This window comes from Echeneis naucrates, chromosome 11 (genome assembly GCF_900963305.1).
Source record: "Echeneis naucrates chromosome 11, fEcheNa1.1, whole genome shotgun sequence".
Lineage (NCBI taxonomy): Eukaryota > Metazoa > Chordata > Actinopteri > Carangiformes > Echeneidae > Echeneis > Echeneis naucrates.
The window spans coordinates 20,659,982-20,682,973 of NC_042521.1; the positions used below are offsets into that span (position 1 = coordinate 20,659,982).

The 22,992-nt window shown below is 40.1% G+C and overlaps 1 protein-coding gene across 1 annotated transcript in view; it reads left to right on the forward strand.

Annotated features, from left to right (window-relative positions):
- Positions 1-4,533: 4,533 nt before the first annotated feature.
- Positions 4,534-22,992, forward strand: part of col28a1a (collagen, type XXVIII, alpha 1a) — a 29,500-nt gene continuing 11,041 nt past the window's right edge. Inside the window, exons 1-20 of the mRNA XM_029514878.1 lie at positions 4,534-4,555; positions 7,960-8,525; positions 9,476-9,496; positions 9,601-9,660; positions 12,041-12,094; positions 12,193-12,237; positions 13,266-13,292; positions 13,414-13,458; positions 13,559-13,603; positions 15,665-15,718; positions 15,807-15,875; positions 16,006-16,074; positions 17,334-17,402; positions 17,591-17,659; positions 17,757-17,825; positions 17,903-17,971; positions 19,160-19,228; positions 19,326-19,397; positions 22,412-22,480; positions 22,762-22,833. Coding sequence (XP_029370738.1) covers positions 4,534-4,555; positions 7,960-8,525; positions 9,476-9,496; positions 9,601-9,660; positions 12,041-12,094; positions 12,193-12,237; positions 13,266-13,292; positions 13,414-13,458; positions 13,559-13,603; positions 15,665-15,718; positions 15,807-15,875; positions 16,006-16,074; positions 17,334-17,402; positions 17,591-17,659; positions 17,757-17,825; positions 17,903-17,971; positions 19,160-19,228; positions 19,326-19,397; positions 22,412-22,480; positions 22,762-22,833 — 1,635 coding nt within the window. The remainder of the gene's footprint in view (positions 4,556-7,959; positions 8,526-9,475; positions 9,497-9,600; positions 9,661-12,040; positions 12,095-12,192; positions 12,238-13,265; positions 13,293-13,413; positions 13,459-13,558; positions 13,604-15,664; positions 15,719-15,806; positions 15,876-16,005; positions 16,075-17,333; positions 17,403-17,590; positions 17,660-17,756; positions 17,826-17,902; positions 17,972-19,159; positions 19,229-19,325; positions 19,398-22,411; positions 22,481-22,761; positions 22,834-22,992) is intronic.

Below are 22,992 nucleotides of genomic sequence, written 5' to 3' on the forward strand. Positions count from 1 at the left end.
GTGAACCATTCCTGGATCTAATCCCACGTTAGCATATTCACCTTTTCATCTGCCGACATAGGCAGCACGACAGCGCTGGGCCTGGGGCCTCTCTGTGTGGAGTTTGCATGTTCTCCCTGTGCTTGCATGGATTTCCTCCACGTACCCCAGTTTCCTCCCATAGTCCAAAGACATGCATGTGTAGGTTGAATGGGGACTCTAAATTGTCAGTTAGTGTGAGTGTGAGTGTGAGTGGCTATCATCTCTGTCTGTCTCTGTGTGTTGGCCCTGTGACAATCCCGGGTCGAGACCAGGAGGCAGAGCCGCAGTTTAACACGCTCCTCTGCGCCTCAGTCAGAGCGTTTACCTGCCGAGAATAGAATAGAGTCTCTGTCTATGTTTAGGTCTATAGAAACTGTGTCTGTCCCCCGACCACCTAAATTTAGTACAAAAAAACAAAACAAAAACCTAACTGTAATTAAAACAGCCACAAAATCAGTCTCAAATCACACTGCGATCAAATGTGGACTGTTGAACATTTGATCATTATCATCAAAATCTCTGCTAGTTAACGATCTCATAGCTGATCACCATATTGATTTATTTTGTATCACTGAAACGTGGCTGCAGCAGGATGAGTATGTTAGCATTAATGAAGCTACACCCCCCCCCCCCCCCCCCCCCCATGTTAACTTTCATATCCCTGTACCACAGGTCGAGGAGGGGGGTGGCTGCAATATTTCAGTCAAGCCTATTAATCAACCCCAGACCAAAATCTGGCTGCAGGTCTTTTGAAAGCCTCACTCTTAGTCTTTCCCACTCAGACTGGAAAGGTGAAAAACCAGTTCTGTTAGTTACAGTATACCGTCCACCTGGTCCGTACTCAGAATTCCTATCAGAGTTTTCTGAGTTTATATCAGAGTTAGTACTCAGTACAGATAAAATCATTATACTGGGAGATTTCAATATACATGTTGATGTAGAAAGCGACAGCATTAGTTCTGGGTTTCTTTCCCTACTAGACTCAATTGGCTTTTCCCAGCATGTGACTGAACCCACTCACTTCTACAATCATATCCTCGATCTTGTTCTAACATATGGCATTGAAATTGACAAGCTAACAATTCTTCCTTAAAACTCTCTCCTGACTGACCATTACCTCATTACATTTGATTTTACTTTAATGGGCTCCACAGCATTGAGGAATAAATTCAGCTATAGAAGATGTTTATCTGAAGCTGCTGTGCCTAAATTTTAAGAGAACATTCGGTCATCATTCCCAACAATGCCATATCTAAATTCAAATGAGGATTTCTCCCATACGCAGGTTGATGACCTTGTGACTAGCACTATGGTCACACTGCGTTCGAATCTTGATAATGCCGCCCCTCTCAAAAAGAAAGTAGTCAATCTGAGGAGGCTGGCTCCCTGGTATAATTCCCAAATCCGTGCCTTAAAGCAGACATCAAGGAAATTAGAAAGAAACTGGTGTTCCAGTAAGTCAGAAGAGTCTCACAGAGCCTGGAAAGACAGCCTAAAAACATATAAAAAAGCTCTCAGCAGTCCTCGAAGTTCATATTACTCAGCACTCATAGAAGAAAACAAGAACAACCCCAGGTTTCTCTTCAGCACTGTAGCCAGGCTGACAGAGAGCCATAGCTCAGTTGAACCAGTGATCCCCTTAGCTCTAAGCAGTGATGATTTTATTAACTTTTTTACAGATAAAATTCTCACGATCAGAGAAAGAATTTATCAGCTCTTGCCTACGTTAGATAAAAATGTCCTACTGAATACAGCAACTCCTGAATCAGCTACAACGCCTCTTTTACATCTGGAATCATTCTCACCTCTGAATCTCTCAGAGCTAGCTTCTATAGTCTCATCATCCAAAGCATCAACCTGTCTATTAGACCCAGTACCTACTAGCCTCTTTAAAGAGATTTTTTATTTAATTGAGCCGTTCATTCTAGATTTGATTAATCTGACTTTATTTCTGGGTTATGTACCTCAGGCACTTAAGACTGCGGTCATCAAACCCCAGCTTAAAAAGCCTAATCTTGATCCAGATGTTTTGGCAAACTACAAACCCATATCGAACCTTCCATTTATTTCTAAAATCATTGAGAAAGCTGTAGCAAAACAACTACACGAGCATCTGGATGGGAACAGTTTGTTTGAACAGTTTCAGTCAGGATTTAGAGCCCATCATAGCACAGAAACAGCACTGGTTAAAGTCTCCAATGACATTCTAATGGCTTCAGACAATAGATCAGCCTCCATACTTCTCCTTCTAGATCTCAGTGCTGCATTCAACACCATAGATCATAATATTTTACTACAGAGACTGGAACATGAAATTGGAATTAAAGGAACTGCACTAAGGTGGTTCAAATTCTACTTATCAGATAGACATCAGTTTGTTCATGTTAACAACAGCTCCTCCTCATGTACTGTAGTCAGTCATGGAGTCCCGCAGGGTTCGGTACTTGGACCAATCCTCTTTACGCTTTATCTGCTTCCTCTAGGCAACATTATGAGGAAACAAAGCATCAACTTCCACTGCTACGCAGACGATACTCAGCTGTACCTATCAATGAAGCCAAATGAAGTCACTCAGATAGTCAGACTGCAGGCATGTCTTGAAGACATAAAAGTCTGAATGACTGAAAAGTTTTTACTTCTCAACTCTGACAAAACAGAAGTTATTGTACTCGGTCCTAAGCACCTCTGAAAAATACAATCTAATCATCTCATCAGTCTGGACGGCATTACTTTTTCTTCCAGCTCCACTGTAAGAAGATCGTTCAGTTATCAGGCTCCTCTTCTATGGAACCAACTTCCAGTATCGGTCCGGGGGGCGGACTCTTTAGTAATTTTCAAGACCAGGCTTAAAACCTTCCTGTATGACAGAGCTTATAGTTAAAAAGTTAAAGTCCTCTACTCTTTAGCTATGCTGCTGTAGGCCGAGGCTGCTGGAGGAAGGACTGAGCTTCTCTCTCTCTCTCTCTCTCTCTCTCTCTCTCTCGCTCTCTCTCTCTCTCTCTCTCTCCCTCTCACCCTCTCTCCCCCTCTCCCTCTTTCTCTCTCCCTCCGTCTCGCTCGCTCTCCCTTCCTCCCCTCTTGCATGCGTTGATAAGAACCATCCTTCTTAAAAAACACAGTTTCACCCAGTTCTAAGCATTTATACTGCATTTACTAACCATGTTCTGCCAAAGTCTCTGTCTCTCCCAGTTCCTCTCCTCTCTCTCCCTGTCCTCATCCTGCAGGTGGTGACTCATCACCATCCCATGTTCCTGCAACACCTGCTGGTCCCATATTTCATGAATTCTGTACTACAGCTCAACTCCATGAACTTCATGCAGCAACATGTTCCTGCCTACACCCCCCCCCCCTCCAATGCCTGTCTCACTCTCTCTCTCTCTCTCTCTCTCTCTCTCTCTCCCACTCTCAACCCAACCGGTCGAGGCAGATGTCCGCCCCCCCTGAGCCTGGTTCTGCTCGAGGTTTCTGCCTCTTAAAGGAAGTTTTTCCTGCTCATCGCGGGATCTGTTGGGTCTCTTTAAAAAATCTATAAAGAGTTTGGTCTAGACCTGCTCTATATGTAAAGTGCCTTGATGTAACTTCGTTATGATTTGGCGCTATACAAATAAATCTGATTTGATTTGATTTGAATTCATTTGCCATTTCTACTAATGGGTTACATCACTGTGCTCTTTGTCCTGTTCAATCTGAGATGTGCTGACCAGTCACTGCTCTCCTTGACACACTTCGTACCTATGTACTCACCACTCTCTTATCAGAAATACTTTATGAATTCCCAGGCGAAATCTGGTATTTTTCTAGTTTATCTTTATAGTCAATACCTGAATCCAACAACCCAAAGACTGAAAGTGACTGAATTGGAAACAGCAGAAAGAGAAACGTGTATCTAACAGGGCAAAATGTCACATTGCAATTATATTTTGTTTTGTTATTGATGTTTTCAGTTGAAAGGGTCTTTTTTGCATTTAATTTTTTACAGAAATGAAAAAGAGATATAAAATGATGTGATGTTTTGTCTTTATGCTCAAAGAATACAATCTGCAGACCAGGACTGGGAATTTGGATTAAATTCTTGGCCATATTACCAAGTTTTAATAATTGTGCAGCTATAATTGTCAGCTGTGAGACTTTATACAGACAAGTGTATGTCCAATCAGCTGAGGACAAGCGCACAACAGGACAAGCCCCTCCAGTGATGATGCAGAGGACATCAGACAAACGTTAGGAATCACAGCATTGTGCCTTAATATTTATGTTCAGATTTTTTTCCTGTCTTTCATTTGTAATACATTTATTAACATGTCCAAAATTTTAATATTTTTTTGGTCTAGACCTGCTCTATATATAAAGTGCCTTGACTTAACTTTGTTATGATTTGGCGCTATACAAATAAATCTGATTTGATTTGATAGACTGGCAACCTGTCCAGAGTGTACCCTGCCCTCACTCAGAACGTTGGCTAGCATTGGCTCCAGCACCACTCACAATGCAGAAACAGATAAGCAGTAGAAAATGAGTGAGTGTGCCGACATAGGTATTGGCCTCTAATAATGTAGCTAGTTTAATCGGTTAAGTATTGCGTTATACAAAGAGAGACCCATTGAAAAGAGGTTTTTGAGGTTTCCAGGTAATATTTTTCCAATGACTAATAGAACAGTGGCAGGTCTCAGACACATTAATGATTTATGAAAGGAGCTGGGCATGAAGCCTCATCTCGGGATGGCTGTATGAATTATGGGAACAGCTAATAGTTTCTCATACGAACATCCCCCAGGTACAATTTATAACAGACATTCAGTATTCTGAACCTGCCACTCAGCAGATGACTCCATGAAAATTAGATTTGAAAAATCCAAAAATATAATTTTTTCTGTAAAAAATCCAATTTTCCAGGTGGGCCATATTAATTCTCTAGTATATACTGGTTTTGTATTGAATGTATGGATGTTCCTCATTGAAAACATTGTTTGTCTTAAGCCAGCACTCAGTTTTATAGTTCATGGGAACATTGCACTTCTTAGTTTTTACAGTTATACTTTTTATCCAACTTTTTGAGAAAATAATAACATAATGTCTTGAAAGTGGTAACAGAAACTTCAGGGCAAGTACTCTGATGCTTGGAAACATTGTACTTCAGTACTTTAGCGATTTCTTGGTTACTTTTCACCCAGAAAACATCAGCTTATGCAATACACTCTGTGATATATTGTTATAGACTTCACAAAATCAGAAAAATAAACTATATAAAGCTAAACCATTAATACTGTTTTTACAGTTGTTGGTCTGAGATTAAAATTTGAATACATTACAGGGGGAACTGGGGATGGTTGTAACACAGGTCAGTTGTATAACACGTTCCAATCTGGAACAAGTAAGGAATCACCCGATTTATTATTTATTCCTTTGTTGAAAAGCAGCTAAGCAGGTACAGGCACGTTTAGAATTGAGCAAAATCTTTCTCAGACGAGAAAACCATTTTTGTTTCACATTTTTTTGTTGAAGTATTCAAGCCTTTTAATATTTTATTATGTCTCTATGAAGATGTCTATCATACATGATGTAATTCCACACACAGACCCACCAATTAGGTAAAAAAAAAAAAAAAAGTTATTTAAGGTATTTTTGATTTGGCCTTGTTATACCAATCCAGACTCTGATGTGGTCTGTAACATTTAACTTTTTGTGTTTCAGACTAACTACTACACTTTGTGCTGCAGAAATAACACTTATTAAACAGGAGACCAATGTAAACTTTTGTTCATCTGTTCGTTCAAATTTTTGTATGAATCAGTAGGAGGAAACCTTTGAGTAGTCCTACATCAGTTTGAACATTTGACTTCAAAATAAAAGCAGAACATCAGAACATCTGCCTTTTATACAAAAGTACAAATACAAGAGGCATTTCAAAATGTAGCCTACACCTGTTTATGTGTTTAAGTATTACATGAAAGCCGAAACAAAAGCAGCTCTAAGAGCACACACAAACACACTCACGCATATACATATAAGCTGTCTTTCTAGAGTAAAGTATTATTGTGAAGGCACTGACAGGATGTTTCGCATGCCGTGGTGTGGGTGACTTGTCAGCGGCGAACTGAGTCTGTCGCTTCTCCCCGCCGCTCTACAGAGCAAATATACCGGGAGCAGCACAGAAAGCCAGGCTAGCTCTTGAATGAAAGAACCTGGAGCTGTGCTTGAATACATATACAGGTATGTGATCACTTTATATGATTAGCCAGAGACACAGGCCGTTTTTACAAAACCATGGACTCAGTTTACCCACAAAAGTATTTGATAATCAGTTTTATTTACAAGGTTTAAATATTTCAACATTCATTCAAGATCAGTCTCAAGCTTATAAGAATTAATAATCAAAATAATTCAATAATCTCTAGATGCATTTTTAGCATTTTAAAAATATTTTTAATATTAATAGATGTAGTGTCAGTTTAATTTCAGTAGTAGTGGTGATGTGTATGTAATTATGTATCATGATATTTTGAGACAGCACATTTTCGGGACAGTAAATTGACAAATTGTTACAAAAATAATCTGAAAATTTTACACGGAAAAAGTGGATGAAATGACATATTAGTAGAAGACACATTAATAGTAATATAATAGGCAGCTAAGAGCAGCAGCAGATGCAGCAGTAGGAGGAAGGCATGGTAATGTTCGTAACTGACTCACGTTTTAGTTGAAGTGCAATCACCCTGTTAGCAGGGCGATGTAGAACCACCAGCAGTTGGTAACAGAGGATTGTCATGGGGATTATGGGGCTATAGAAGTAATTTGACTTCTCAGCTGTAACAGAGAGCAGACAGGTGAAGTATAGACTGTAGAGGATATGGCCATTGCCACAGGATGGTGCTTTTACTCACCCACTGAATATGGACTGAAAAACAGTATAACTCACCTTGCTTCCTCTCTTTGTCCCTACTTTATGTGGACAGGTTCCAGAGCAGAGAATGACCATGCAGTGGTTGCAGTTGGGGCTAAAGGTTTTTATTGCGATTTTTGTGATGTCAAGCTCAACCAGATGCCAAAACAGACGGAGGAAAGCACAGAAGGAGAATAACCAGATCATCATTAATGGGGACAAGGGTTAATATTATGCTTTTGTGTCCTGTTGTTAATCCATCAAGCGTTCAATGGCTTAAAATCTGTCATATTATACACTTCTGTCTGTGTGTAGCAGTTTATTTATGAAAAACTGCATTGAGTCCAATAGAAATGTTCATCTTTACAGAGTGTTTAAAAATTATTGTACTGAACCATCTCAGTGATCAGAGCTCATAATTGAATGGTACAAATGAAATAATTCTGTATATGAATCCTCAGAAGATATTTATTATCCAGGTCAAATGTATAAACCAGTGGTTCTCAACCTTTTTCAGTGAAGTCCTCCCTGTAAATATTTTTTTCACCTGAGTGCCCCCTTTTGGTTAAGGGGTGTTCAGCTAAAAACCCTAAACCATTTTTAAGGGCTTTTGAATTGATTGCTATTTTGAACATATATTTTTAAAAAATTTCATGTGCCTCTGGAGTGCCCTCAGGTACCCCCCGGGGGTACACATACCCCCATTTGAGAACCACTGGTATAGACAATCAGAGTTCTTAGGGCTAGTGCCCATCAGTTAAAGAAACCAATCTGATGAATGATGAATGCCATTAATTGAAAGTATGTACTGAAACAGATCTGTACTCTGATCCAACACTTTGCACCAGACTATTTGTAAGTCGATCAAAAAGTGTTGTCCAGGAACAAAATGGACCCAGTGGTAGCATGATGAATCCTTCTCTGTTCACTGATGTACTTTATAACACATCTAGTAGCAATCTGAACATTAGTTTTCTACATATCTTGTTGACCAGTGGTGAATGGTCATTGCCAGTGTCACTTACAGTGTCACCTGTTTCGTTACTTTTACTATTTAGCCCTTCTCTGCCCAGTGGAGATCATGTTCATTGTGGACAGTTCGGAGAAAGCCAAAGCTGAGCTGTATGAGCGACAGAAGGAGTTCATCCTGCGTTTCAGCACCAGGCTCATGCAGCTCCACCCGGTTGGTTGGCGGTTGCGGATGCGTCTGGCCGCCCTGCAGTACAGCAGCACTGTCACAGTGGAGCACAACTTCAGAGATTGGCAGGATCTGGATGTGTTCCAGAGCCGGGTGGCTGCCATGACCTTCATTGGACATGGCACTTATTCTGCCTATGCCATTTACAACGCCACCGAGGTGTTCAGGCGTGAGACGTCTTCCAGCAGCCTCAGGGTAGTGCTGTTGATGACAGATGGGGCGGACCACCCTCGCAGCCCCAGTGTGGTGAGAGCTGCTGCTGAGGCCAAACAGCGCAACATTAGGGTGTTCACCATCAGGTTGACTGGCCTGACCAAGGATGATCCAATGGGCACAAAGCTGCGTTCAATTGCCAGTGCCCCTCCACAGAAGCATGTACTCAGCCTGACCGACAGCCACCTGGAAGACAGACTCTTCAATGAACTGGTCAGTTATGTCACAGTTCTCATGATGAGGGGAGGCATTCACAAAACCACAATCACAATATAGGTAGAGATACACTCAGAGCAAATACAGCACAACCAAATGGAATAGAATAAAAATACTAACACACTAACAGTAAAAGCCAGAATATGAAATGAATTTTCACGGATGCATTGTAGAACTGACAGGTAAGGAGAAACAAGCAATTGTAGACCACAGTGGTACTTTGATCAAAGTGGAGGGTAGGCTGTTTGTTTGAAGTTGAAAATACCATCAACATGTTTCCATGGTCTTAAAGTTTTCAGGTCTTTTAGGAAACATGGGTTTGATGAGGAGACTGACACCACCAGTGAGCCAGCTTCTGGTTAGTCTGGTTTGCCTAACAGTCCTCAATTCTACAAACCTTTCATCTTTAATGAAATTTAAACAGGGGAGTTATGTAAGAATTAACCCCCATAAAGTCTTTATGAAGGAGGAAATTAGCTATATAGACATAAACTATAAGCATGTTTCTCTCTACTGTAAAGATGCACATTGAGTCTCTGGGAGTAGAGTCACTGATGGAGCAAAACTCTCATGGTGTATGGAGGAACTACAGGTTCTGGCTCTTCACTGTTGGTTTCATGTTTCAGCCTCAGAGGTGATTTTCAGTTACCACACGTTACACATCCAGAGGTGGATCTATTTTTTTACTACAGGACTCATGTTTCCTCCTGTCTTTAGTCTGTGTTCAGACTAAAGACAAGTGGCTGCTCACCTAACCCTTTTATGTAACAGGGATATGGGAGAGTGGTGTTGATCTCCTCATCTACCTATCCTTGCTAGGAAACAGGCCTGAAGGCTCTCTGGTGGAGAGTTTAGTTCAGTATTCAGTGCTACAGAGTGAGTATTTTGCTGAGTGGAAACATTAATTCCAGAAATAATTTCCAAGTAATTCTTCTTTTTTTTTTTAGACCTCAGTTGTGAATACAGTGGTAAGTATATAAAATTCATGAAGAACATCAGCCATCTGATAGATTCTCAACTAGATAGAAGATAGTGGAGTCTGTATGTGACGTCTCGTATATCTTTATTTCAGTGCCCACACCCAAAGACCTGCCAATGTCAAAAGGGGGAAAAAGGTCACTCTGGATCTCCTGTGAGTTAAATACTGAATTCTTCTGTGCTGTTGGTGTGTGTGTGTGTGTGTAAATATATATATACACGTATATATGAAATACCTATATGTAAAGATACTCTGTTAGAAGCCCTATGATTTATAAATTTACTTTGGTAAAAACACATAAATTCTGTCAAAATGTGAGGACCACTTCAAAACACTTAAAATTACTTATACTTACACTTATAATTATAACCAGCGAAGTTGCCCCTGATGATGATTAGATAGAAGGTAGATTTAAGATTAATCTTAAAGCCATGGCCAACCAGTCAAATCGTCCATGAGAAATTTATTCCAGTATCCAGATATAAACTGTCACTGCAAATGTCACTGAGGGTGGGCAGGCTGTACAGTCTGTCCATGTCCATGAATTTAAATCAGATGACCACCACCTCCAGGTCCATCAACATCTCCTTTTCTTTGATTTGGCTCATTGCTGTGAGCATCCTATTGCTGCATTCTATTTTGTCTCTGCTATGTCATCTACAAACTTAACAAAATGACTGCTAGGATGCTGTGGTGTTGTGAACAGCAGGGGTGTCAGGAAGTATCTCTGAGGGTAAGTGGTACTGAGGATGATATGGCAAGGATGAGATATCAAAAGGATGACAATTTGTTAAGACAATGGTTCTCTTCACGACCACAACTTCATGATACTTCATGCTCTTTGATTCAAAGGTAACATTCACAGATGTAAGGCATGTTGGGGCAAATGCCTGGGAAAGTGAGGAGGTAAAGATGCCTGTCAGTGCCTTTGAGAGCTGGTATGTATAGTCCCTAAGGACCCAACCTTGGAAGTTGTTCAGGCCTGCAGCCTTGTGGGGGTTGACATCATTGCTACGGTCACAATGAGGGAAGTTAATTTGATGAGGGGGAGGGGCGCATGGGTGTGAAACATTGGTCAAATGTCTTTCATGTTGGCATCATTGAAGTCATCCACAATCATGTGGATGCTTGTTTTGAAGTGAGTATGTTGTCATGGTAGTTCCTGCTGGGCCTGCTGTCAGCATTTCTGGGAGGTTGGTACAACATGACCTTAAACATAACTGTGATTAAAGATCAATCAATTTGGCTGATATTTCAATGGGTAGATTCTCTATAGCCTAATTGGCTGTTGCAGTTGCAGTTTCAGACCCAGTTTGCTGCAGTTATCCTTGGGGTTTCTATGCCATACGATTAGGATCTGCTCAAAAGAGCCCATTTACAGGGTGAGACAGTCCCTCATGTCCTGATGCTTCATCTCATTCAGATCAGATGCATTTTGTTGAGTTGTGAATGCAGATCGACCAAGAAGAGCAATGATCTGTGGTAGTCCTAAATCTTAAAAGCTCAGGAAACCTTTAAAACCTTTTTGCGCTACTGACACATGGATGTTTCAGTATTAATCATCCAATGGATTCATGTACATTCCTTAGCCATAACATTAACAACATATGCCTCATATTGCGTAGCCCTGATCTGTGGAAGCCTGGACTCCTCTAGGCCTCTTAAGGTCAGCTGTGGTATCTGGTCAAAGATTTTAGCAGCAAATCCTTCCGAAGTCATGGAAGTTATGAGGTGGACTCTCCATAAAATGGATTTATTGGTCCAGCATGTCCCACCAACGCTGGATTGAATTGAGATCTGGGTGATTTGGAGCCAAGCCAACAAATTGAACTGGTTTTTGTTCCTAGATTATTCCTGAATCATTGTTGGAGTGTGGCAGAAAGAATTAGCCTGCTGAAAGAGGCCACTGCCACAAGGGAATACTGTTTCCATGAAGGAAAGCTTCTCTCAGAACAGACCACCTTCTTCCATTGCTCTGTCATAGGGTTCTGAAGGTCACTTTTATGAGTATTTCTTTGCAGTAACAATATTGCCCATTGCATCTATATTAACCAGCTACTGTATTTGTTGGCTGTGGGTTGACAGTCTCTTGCTCAGTCTGATAGTCTGGTGATCCTATCACAGTGGTTTATTAGATGGGTGCTGCCCAGCCTCTGCCAGCATATGTGTTTATCTGTCCTGCATCTAAACAATGAACAATGAAAAAATACAAAGAAGTGACAGTGCAGGAAATGTTTCCCACAGTGCAAGTGTAACAGGTGGTGAGAGGGCCAGCTGGAGGCCTGCTTTCACTGACAGCACTACTGAAGTGATGCAAAGGTCAAGGATGGAGGATTAAGCATGAGCAAACCCACATGCTGTGATAATCTGAGAACCTGCTACACCGAGATGGTGGTTTATATTGGACAGGGGTTACAGGCAGGTTGCACCAAGAACACCCCTCTCTAAAGTTGCCCATACATGCACCAAACTCAAACTAAAGAGAGGGCCAAATATTCTCACGTTGCACAATCTCATCCTTTATTTTCAACAGGGAAAACAAGGGGAGCTGGGGTCGGATGGCACACCAGGCCCAAAAGGATCTCGTGTAAGTCTCTGTTGTCTTTGTAATCCAGTGCTGCTATCCAAATTAATCCATGAAGTCTTGTTTGATGCACTGTTTTTCTCTGGACTTGGTCACTATAGGGGGAACCTGGTATTAACGGACGTCCAGGAGTTGAGGGCCTTGAGGTAATCATCAACAGTCTTTCCTGTGGTTACAGAGTTTTCAGCTGTCAAACCAATCTGAATATCATATACCTGTACTACTACATTCTATTTTGAGAAGGTTGGTGGATTGACCAGACTATATTCTGACAGTTTTTCAGTATTTAAATTCTGTACATGTGTGCAGAAGTGTATGAGTATAAAGTCCAGCTAATGCAAGTCCCAGTCATCAGACATGATGAGCGATTGTCCATGCATGGATCCCTCTCACTGAGGTGTCAGGTGATCTGTGTGAGTGTGCATGTGTGCTGGAGGGGGAGGGTAAATGCATTTCACAGCCTTGGGTAAGAAGCTGTCTTTCAGCCTGGTGGTATGTGTTTTTGTGGTCCTGTACTGCTGTCTAGAGGGAAACGGCACAAATAGTCTATTGCCAGGGTGGCTGTCATTTGCAGCAATATGTCTGCATGAAATTGTAAATGAAATTTGCTTATTACACTCTATTTAATCTCATGGAAAAACTTGAAGGGAGTGTAAGCTCTTTCCTAATAAAGAAACAAAGAGTACTTTAGCTCCAGGTATAGCACAGTGCTACCAAACTAGCAACTTCTTCATTGCCTGGATTTGTTGAATTTTAAGGGTGTTCTAAACTCCTGTTGTCAAATGTAGCAGCATTCCTAATAGTGTTGTCATGCAGCTGTGGACTCACTATGTATAAGTGAGCAGAATAAAGCAGCTGCATGCTATCCAATCCCTGCTATGATTTAGTGTGAACAAAACCCTGAATGTTTAGATTTACATCATTGATCACCATTGATAAATTTACATTATTTCCATTTTAATAAATTATTCTTAATTGAATGTATTTACTTACCACCTCATTTTAAATGCATTTTTGCCCTGCATAAAAAAGGAACAGCAGGCATCAACCAATCAAACCAGGTAATTTTTCCCCAAAGGAATGTCAGGGACTTGATACTTTATTTAGTGTACTTGTTTTAGTCAACCAATGAATCTAAACTATGAAGTTTAATAAAACTTTTCTCTTTTTATAGGGTCAGCCTGGGAGCAAAGGGGAAAGGGTATGTGTTCTTAGTCATCTGGATATTTACTTACCTACCGAATATCAGTGTCAGACAGTTTGGCTTCAGATTAAGAATAAGATTTTGCTGTGGCCTTCACCTGATTCCTCATATTTTCTAGGGAGAACAGGGGGAATGTGGTGCCCCCGGTAAAAAGGGAGAACAAGTATGTTTCTCTCTATTTTTCCTAATAATTTATCTGCCACAATGACAGTTGCTGTGATCAGGTACTGTGTATAAATGTAGTGATGCATATTTTTCCTCAGGGTGCAGATGGACCCCTTGGCCCCAGAGGCCCCAAAGGAGAACAGGTAATGCTTTTCAGTTTTTCTATATTTTTGCAGATGTGAATGTCAGGCCTGTGCATTGATTTTCACACCTCAGTTAAAATTTGTTCTACACCACAACTGATGACACAAATATTTCTTATATAAATACTGGCTTCACAGAGTTGATATTTACATCAGGGACATTGATTGAATTTGAATGAAATAAAGATGTGAAAGACCCCCAAATTATCCTATGAGTTAGAGCACAGTCTGTAACCAGTTGTCCACATCTGAAAAAGATATCACTAACACATCTTAAGTTTAGTAGTAGTTGAGTTTTAGCCGGAATTTTGCCCCTAACAGCAACCAGTGATGTGACTGTACCCGGCATTTTTGATCAGTAAGGTTGCCACCATACTTCTAAAAATTGCTTACTGATATTAGTGGAGACCATTTTCAGAAAGTAGATGTATAACTATTGTTTGACAAGAATTAGTTCCTTAACACTGTGATTTAAGGAGCAAAGTGTGTTTACATTTCTGTTTGTGAAAAGATTACACAAGCAAGGTATTTTCTTTGATTAGTGACAGTTTTGTATTGTGCTTTATACTCTAAATCCTTACCCTAGTTGCCTCTTCCAGTATTTTGGGGGCTCAATGCATCCTGACTGATGTTGGACTTCGCAGGAAAATAAAAAAATTGAAATAAAAAAAAACGGTTGAACCATCATGTTGGGGAATTGTTCGTTCAAAGCAGTGGGGCCTGACTGTCTAGACTCTCAGGGCAGTTGTTTGTGAAAGTGCGTTTTGCTTTTGTCTAATAACAACATTCAATCATGATCTTAAAAGCCATCAAGCCATTAAGCAGCACATCTATGAATCTAATGTGTTTTTAGGTTAAAAAAGTGCAGAAAGCAGTCATAGATGAATGAATGTGTGGTCAATCAACACTTCAGACACATGCACACACATCAGTGCTGAAACAATCAATGCTCCAGTCAGAGAGGCCATCTCATGCGCTGCACTTGTGGAATGTGAGTTGTGGATTAGGTCTTATCCTGCTCCTAATGTAGCCTTTCTAAAGCAGGGAATTCAAGCTTGCAATGTTTAGTTGCAGTCTTTTAGCAGTCGTTTTCCCAGCGGATTAGGATTTGGGCACATGTTATCCATTCCCTCTCTCCTTAAATGCTTGTTGCCCCATTTAGCATCTATAGAACAGCAGCCATCATTGGACTGCCACTAGGTTTCACAATCATTTGAGTGGTCTCCAGTTCCCATGAAATGTACCCACACTGTCAAAGTTTCGTCCATTCTTTTCTTTAATGAAAGCTCTGATACTTATGACAAAACCACATAAATGTTACATGTCTCATTTTCTGTAGATTTCTGAGGATCAACTTCCTCATGTCAAACCTACAGATTTTCATCTTGCCAAGTCACACTTCCCTAGGTCTCCAGCAGAGGGCAGCCAGAGCTCAACTGCAGAGTTACTAATATACTAATATACTGTATGTCTTTACTGTTTCCAGTGTGAGGTCTGATAAATGTACTCAAGTGATGTCACTGGAGTCAGTGTGGGCTCTGGAGATAAAATCAATTCAGGAATGTGGGCTGTTCCTTAGGATGCTAGGAATCCCAGTCTACATAACCAGCCATAGCACACTGGTGTGATCTTTGGGTAGAACACTCCAATGACATGGTAGCTAGGGTACATTTGAAAATTGCCATACAAATCAAATATTATCTGTAGGAAATATTAAGATGCTATTATGTGTCAAAATGTTTAGTTATAACTTTCCTGATGTCTATACATTTAATAATCTAAAAACAACTCATATATTGGATTTAACCAATATTTTATATCCATTAAATCCAATATGACCAGGATACTGTCTTTTCTAAAATAAAAAGGAAAAGAAAAAGTCCACCCAATGTATCATTATCCTTTCTTTAACTCTGAATGACAAAGTGTCTATTTGTGTAACAGAAATGTGAAGTAGTGAATTGATGTCAAACAACCGGACTTTGTTTTCATTGAATTCATTTTATGTTACTTAATAAATCAAATGCATCATTTGCCCTTTCTGTTCTGCTACTGTCTCAGGGACCAATGGGGGGATCTGGAGACCAGGGTCCAGATGGGCCACCTGGCTCTAAAGTAAGAATGCCGGAAGTTTTAAGTGATTCCCTAAATTTAGGTTAACACTATAAGCATGTTTGTAACTTCATTTACCATTCGTTGACAGGGTGAGCAGGGACCAAGGGGTGCATCTGGGCCTCCAGGAGATAATGGTGTTGGATTCCCTGGCCCCAAGGTAATTGAATGTGAGGTTCGGTTAAGGATTGGATAAAGACATTTTCCTTATTGCCTGGCAGTAAGAAGGTTGGTAGATGTCCCATTTACTCCTCGATATCTGTTGGTGATCTTTACACCTTGCATTTTAGGGTGACAAGGGGAACAATGGAAGACCAGGTCCACCTGGGCCAGTAGGTCTCGGTGATCAAGGGACAAGGGTGAGTTTGCAGAACTAAGTGGAACTATATATACAGAAATGTCATTTTGATATGATTTCTAAACTTCTTATCAGGTAGCAGTTGTATTTTTTGAAACATGGTAAAGTACAGTCTTTTCACTGGTATCACTATAACACGTTACCTGTTGGTGTTAGGTAAATACCTGTGAATTGAGAGCTGTGGTGACCTGAAGTAAAAATGTTTACTCACAAAATAATTGTTTTGTATCAAATCCAGTGTGTTGGAATGGAGACAATGGAAACTTGCATTAATAATGGAAAAAAAGGAACCAACGTAATCTCTAGTCTTGTGGCTGATCGTTGAAATTCTTGTGCTAGTTTACTGAATGAACTGAACTGAAGTGTTTCCACCAACCAGGTTGTGTTCTCCTTATTGTCAGATGTGGTGATTTGATTGCTATGAATGGAATCTCCACCTCTCAAAAACGACTTTTTCCAAGCAGCAGTACAACTGCCTCTGCTATGGTAGTTAGCTGTCACCATTGTTTGTGTCCCATTATTGATGTTGTGTGTTGCGTGTGTGTGTGTGCAGAATATATTAGAATATATCATATTAGGATATGTAATGGAATATATTTTATAGACATCACTTTTTAATCCCTTAAAAAGAATGTGTAATGCAAACTGCAAAAAAAAAAAAATGAGTGTGTTCAATAAAACACATCTGCTCTTCTATATATCAACTAATTTCAAATTTAAGTCCTCCTCAGAGCTGTGTCCTCTATCTCTGCTTTTTATCATGTACGCAGCTGTAGAACTTCACAAGAAGGCAGGTCTCAGATGAAACTGCTCTGCTGTCACAGTCTGATGCTTTTTTATTATCGTTTATCAAATAGTGTGATGACCACTTCCTTGAGCTTAATGTAATGAAAAACCAAACAACAAATATGTGATTAACCCTGTTCCGGCATTATTGATGGTGTAGTCCTTGAAAACACATTACTACCTTCAAACAGACTCTAAGTTGAGGTTGGCTGCACACATGGGGCAATAGTTAAAGAAAAAGAAACAACAAAGAATTAATTTGGTGCAGTCTCTGTACTTTTTGTGTCTTTGAGAGAATTTGATTTAATGTTTAGCATTTTTTACCAAATGAAACTGAATGGCCTTTGCCAAATTAAGAGACTTGAACTGAACAAATCACACAGAAAATTCACATAATTTTAGTTTATGTTATTTTACATATCACAGCTGATATTTTATATATACCTAACATTCACTGTGTGTTGGCGTGTTAAGGGGCCAGCAGGGCCAGCAGGGTTGCAAGGATCTCCAGGATTTCCAGGTGAGGGTCTCCCAGGGCCAAAGGTAAGTTCCATGAAGTACTCCCTCACTGCAACTAGTAGGTTTTTTTATTATTATTTCTTACTTTCTATTTTATTTTTGGTGTTCTGTGACTGTGCATACATTTAGAGTGATTATGGTTGCATAGTTTGATCATAAATATATGTGCAGGCCTCTCCATTCTCTTACTACTGCCATGTGCTCTTTTACAGGGTGACCGGGGGTATGAAGGTCCTAAGGGAAGCCGTGGACTTCCGGGGCTAGGTTCCAAAGGTGACAAGGTGTGATGAAGGGTAGTTGGGATTGCAGACACACATACAGCAAACCTGTGTTATGTAAAGGGCGACCTGCTTGACCGCTCACATGTGTGAACCTCAGGGAAATCCAGGAGCACCCGGTCTGCCAGGTCTGGTGGGGTTTCCAGGAGCAGGTATTCAAGGAGAAAAGGTACAGCCTTTCTCCTATTTACTCTCACTTTGTGTAAGTTCATGAATGTATATTCTGATATCCAACATTGGATTTAGGGGGACCAAGGACCTACTGGGCCTTCTGGTGTTAGGGGACCTCCAGGATTGGGTATAATCGGACCAAAGGTCAGTAGCATAGGATCAGTGGAGAACTGTTTGGCTTTTACATGAAAGATGTAGCATTGACTGATATGTTAAATAGGCATCAAATAATATAAATATATGGAAAACATGAATAATACATTACTTAGAATGTTGCACAGCATTGTGCAACATTCTAATTAAAAATTACATAATTTTCTTTAATTTGATCAAAATAACTAAATCAAAATCATGTGAAAAATTCCAATGCAAATAAAGACATTGTTGTTCAATACACTGCACTCTATTTACTTACAAGAGCTTTATATGGCTGACCTCATTCAAAGGTTAAGTCAAAGTTTAGATAATAAAGTTATCTAAACTTTGTTTGGGGATTTCATTCTATATTTACATATGTTTACATATGTTCTGGAATAAGTTCTCATCAAGTTGTAAGTTGTAGGTTTAGGGTTTAGGGTTAGGGTTAGGTTAGGGTTAGCAAAATGTAACAACTAGGCTGAAAATATGTTTTTGTGTGTGTGTAATTGACCAACAATTCTTAAACCAGAGAAATCTGTCGTTTTAATTAAGGTGACATGTGAATGTAATTTTCTTTACAGAGTTGCAAACTGCTTTACAGGAAAATTAAAAAACACAGATTAAGAACAGGAAACAAGAAAAACAACCATAAAACAGAAATAACACAAAAAAGTTGCTTAAAATATGATATGGAGATGGAACAACTGTCTTTAGGGGATTGTGCCTCATGTCTTAAAGTAAAAGTCAATGTATTTGTCCTGAAACCCTTATGATGAAATCATGTTTTAGGAGATTTGCACTTGTCGTGCTGCCTTTCAGCAGTTACACCAGCAGTTTCAGCAGTTATTTCAGCGGTTACAGCAGACTAACTGCAGTGCCAGGAGGTCAGTTACTTCAATGGACAATTAAAGCACAGTGATGTCACCCACATGTTTATGAGCTGCTTTTGTAGCCTCCAGTTTCTAAATAGACTGTCAAAATCTTGATTTTTTTTTTTAAACCAAGAACTCATATTTGGAGGAGAAAGTGGACAAATAATTTCTCCATTTAAAATTCTATTGTTAAGGTGAGTAAAGTTATAGAAGTGCTATCAATACTATGTACTTTAGAGTTTAGCATGATAATATAGAAGCCAAGTGCACAGAGACAATACTGTGATTTGATTTGATACACAGTAATTTTGTTGTTGCTCAGGGTGACCAGGGTTTCCCTGGTGAAACTGGACCTCAGGGAGTGAGAGGTGTTGGTGAACCAGGACCAAAGGCAAGACAGCCATACTTCTTTTGTACAGAACATGTTCAGAGGAATCAAAATGGAACACAGTAAATGGAACTTAATTTTTGCATGTGTGGTTTTCCAGGGGGAGCCAGGACCCGATGGGGCTGCTGGGATACCTGGTATCCCTGGTGAGGATGGTGCTGCTGGGCATAAGGTGAGTCAGTGCCTTAAGGTCAATGGCCATGTTCTAGAAAATGATATGGTTAAATTTGCAGAGACACAGTTACTGTACTTCAAAAATAAGACACAATGTGTCACAATGTCACAAATGAAATGTATGGAAAACTGTGAATTGATATAGACCTAAGCAGCAAAGTGCTGCAACTTTGCCGTTTTGTCTTTTAGTGCATGATCATCTGCTATACTTTATCAGTTGTTTCACCAGTATATACTGTACAGTAATGGAGGACTGACAGCTAAAACACAACCATTATTACAGTGCTCCTATGATTAGCACTGTAAACAACACTGCTATAAACATAGCATAAATAGAATAATTCTGCATTTCAAACCCAGGCAGCTAATAACCATGCATAATGAAGGAGAATTACAAAACAAATTGCAAATTGCAAACACCTGTTGATAAATTGCATTCAGTTCAGGTTACAGTCAATTTCAGGAAGGTTAAAGAAAGAAAAGAGGAAAGTTTAATTTTCATTCTCTGAAATTTTCCCCAAATTGAAATTCACAAAGAAATAAATGTCCATTCTTTAAAAAAAATAACAATAAAAAAATCCAGAACACAGACAGTCTTCAGCAACTGTTAAACTTTAAGTTTTGCAGGAATGCACAAAGTTTGTAAGTCTTTTTCTCAGTTCAGTTGTGTGGTGCATGAGCATGGTAACGGGTTTGTTGATATAGAACTTCGCTGTTGCTGAATCTATGTAGGAGATGAGATGAGAAAAGGAACACAACATGCCCACCAAGCAGGTCCATAAGATATGTCCACCAGCTTCAGGAAATTGACAGTTCCACGCAGCTGATCATATCCTGAGCCTCTGATTCTCAGTTCAACTTTTCACTTGTTTTACTTCTGTGGTGCCCAGGATTGTATATGTTATTGCCTCTTATCAAGTCTCAATCTCAAAGGGATGTTCTTTCCTGTGTATTGACAAGAAAAATTACTGAAGAAAGGAGTGTAACAATGGCTTAATTTATGGGGGGTCTGATTAATTAAAAGAGGTAAATAAAAACGTGCTCAATATATGCAGGTGCAGATCAAAGCATAAACTATGTGAAACAGGTGAGCTTGGATATGTAAATGGCACAACATAATGTGATAATGATGAATGCGAATGCACGGAAGGTTGTTTATGAAATACAGGGCGGATTTATCTGAAGGAGGAGAGCTTTTGAAACTAAAGTTTAGGTTAGCATTGTCTAATAGCCATGGCTCGCACCGCTTTGGATGGCAGCTGGCCCCGAAAAGGGCGGAGGAGATGTCCGGCGAGAGCGGCCGTGTCGAAGTCCTCCGTTGTAGCCTCCCAAGCTCGACTGGTCCTCGGCTGAAGTGGCTGTCAGCCTGTCTCATCCCTCTTCACCCACCATCACTGTTGTCCTTCGGGTGATTGACTTAGTTATTGAGTTAATGTCCGAATTATTCTTCTCTTTTCTGATGAAAACAGACTGGAGCCGCGCGCAGCACAAGTGGCCCTGGTTACCATGGCAACTCGAGACGTTGGAGGCTGAGTGCTGTGCAACCAAACTTATTACGGTCGCAAGAAACCTTGGTTTCAAGTTGAAATTTAGCCCTTGTAGTTTTGCAGCTACATTCTGACTCCCGAGTTTCTTTTTTGTTGTTCCTGTTGTTATTGCTTCGTCGGGTCTCTTCTTCAGAACCTCCGCAGAACTCCACCTGTTCATGACTCCATAAAATTTCATTTTCTCAACTTTTATTTGGGGGCCGACCCATGGGTGTCGTCGTTAGTTGGTGCGAATTTGGTCCAATCAAATTTCTCCCTCTAGCTTCAGCGCATAGTGAGGGCGGTGTTTGGATTTTAAGCTACACCTTTCATTCACCCACGGTTGGAGTTATATATAAAAGATAACTGTATCGTTTTGATAAGTGCAGTTTCTCTGCTTGCTGTGGTTACTTCGGTGGACATTTTTTTTTAATCTTATTCACTGTAAAACAATTAAATGGTTATTCGGTAATCACGACATCAAATAACACACACACACACACATAAGAACCAAGAAAAGAACATTTTCATGCATGTGCGTGCATGTGCGCTGCTCAGGCAATATGCCACCAGTTCCGGTGGTTTGTCATTCAGATGGCGCTGTTGTTACATAATTCTATTCTATCTCTGCCAAATTATCTCGTAGAAGCAATAGTTTGGACAGCTGTGAAGTCCTCTTCTCGCGGGGGAATGTAGTCTCTTATTTGATCGGGATATCTAATTTCTTATATCAATCCTTGTGTCCTTGTTGGCCTAGATGCATTCCAGAGCAATTAACATCCGTTGCCTGGTAATGTTATCAGGCCAACCGAGTGGAGGGTCAGAGAAGGACACCTCTCTGCGGGATTAGGCAGGTTTATGCTGATTTGTGGCATGGACTGCAATTTATTGTTTTGGGAAAACAGGGTCTTTTGATGCCAGGTTCAGATTAAGGTCCAGCATGACATTAAGCAGAGATCTGGGAAATCTCTGTTGAAGGCAACAGTCTCTTTGAAACCTGAGAGGTGTGGGAGATGGGAATCTCCACCCCTCCTTTCTGGACCTCACAACACTTCATTAGCTTTTTCCTCTTTTTTTCAACAAAATCTTTCTGGAACAGCATTTTTGTCGCTCCTAACCATCTCCTGTAGCAACTCTCACTTCTCACTCTTCACAGGTGCTATAAGGCTTTTGTTAATTTTCTTCCTCCCAGCTTAGAGGTGTGCCTTGATTTAGAGCCTCCCACTCTTCCTGCTCAGTTAGAAAGAACTAGTCTGTATTTTTTTCTGCTCTTTTCTGCCACCTGACAATTTGGATAAAACACTGAGACTTTTAAATTTGACTGGGCAGAAATCTAGCCAAAAGAAGACAGAACTTTAGAATTCAGCCATCCTCCCTCAGCTTCTCTTTAATTGAAAGATGCCCAAATGAGCCAACAATTTATTTTTATCTACCTGAATTGAACTTAGAGATTCAGAGAATTGTGTTTTGTTGTTGTCTAATCTAGGGAGAGATGGGGTTTCCAGGTCTCCGAGGCCAAGATGGAGCACCGGGGAAAGGTGTCTTTGGAGAAAAGGTCCTCAGATCCTGATTGTTGAATATTCAAAATAACTAGTCTAAAAACATACGCACATGTGCACATATCAAGTGGTTCAGTTACATAATTGTATACATTTTTTACAGTGGCTTTATTTACTTAGGCATTGTTGACTCATCATAATCATAGCATTTAAGGTGTATCTACCTTCCAGAGCAAGGGTGTTAAAAAGCTTTTTTTAATCCATCATACTGACCCTTCCTGTTAAAATACCAGAGGTTCTTATGTCAATGTTGTGTGTGTGGTATGTCCTTCCACAGGGAGACAGAGGTGACCGAGGGCCGAGGGGACTTTCAGGCTCTCCAGGACCAGTTGGGCCTACTGGAGCTAAGGTGTACTAGATGTCAGGTTTATGTGTCTTTATGGTGGTCAGTTCCATGATCAAAATAAATCAAAGTGTTTTCTTTTCTCTGGTTTCTAACAAGTCCAAAAGGGGACATCACATTACTATTCTGTCTTCACAAGATAATTTACTATAAATGCTTGTGTGT